This window comes from Penaeus monodon, chromosome 24 (genome assembly GCF_015228065.2).
Source record: "Penaeus monodon isolate SGIC_2016 chromosome 24, NSTDA_Pmon_1, whole genome shotgun sequence".
Classification (NCBI taxonomy): domain Eukaryota; kingdom Metazoa; phylum Arthropoda; class Malacostraca; order Decapoda; family Penaeidae; genus Penaeus; species Penaeus monodon.
The window spans coordinates 16,597,967-16,598,236 of record NC_051409.1 but is presented as its reverse complement, the minus strand read 5'-3'; the positions used below and the strand labels follow the sequence as shown (position 1 = coordinate 16,598,236).

The 270-nt window shown below is 35.9% G+C and overlaps 1 protein-coding gene across 1 annotated transcript in view; it reads left to right on the top strand.

Moving 5' to 3' along the window:
* Nucleotides 1-270, top strand: part of LOC119588629 — a gene marked incomplete at its 5' end in the record, with an annotated part of 218,878 nt that overhangs the window by 218,244 nt on the left and 364 nt on the right. Inside the window, 1 exon segment of the mRNA XM_037937267.1 lies at nt 32-270. Coding sequence (XP_037793195.1) covers nt 32-108 — 77 coding nt within the window. The 3' untranslated portion in view covers nt 109-270.

Genomic DNA, 270 nt, shown 5'->3' with positions numbered 1-270 from the left:
CTTCTCACTAATATTTTTTTTGTTATTTCAGGGATGGTCCACTACCCGACACCAGCGCCCATTATTGGTCTCCTTATCCTACTGCTATTTCTTCTACGACAAGATTAAGAACTTCAAGATAAAGAGAAAATGAAAGAATGTGAAATAAGAAGATGAGAGAAATGGTGAAAGAACGAGAGATGTTTGTTTTATTATTGTCTTTCTCTCTCTTCTCATCTTTGTTTATTACATGATGCGTTGCGCTAAATATGAGAGCATTTGATCTTGGCG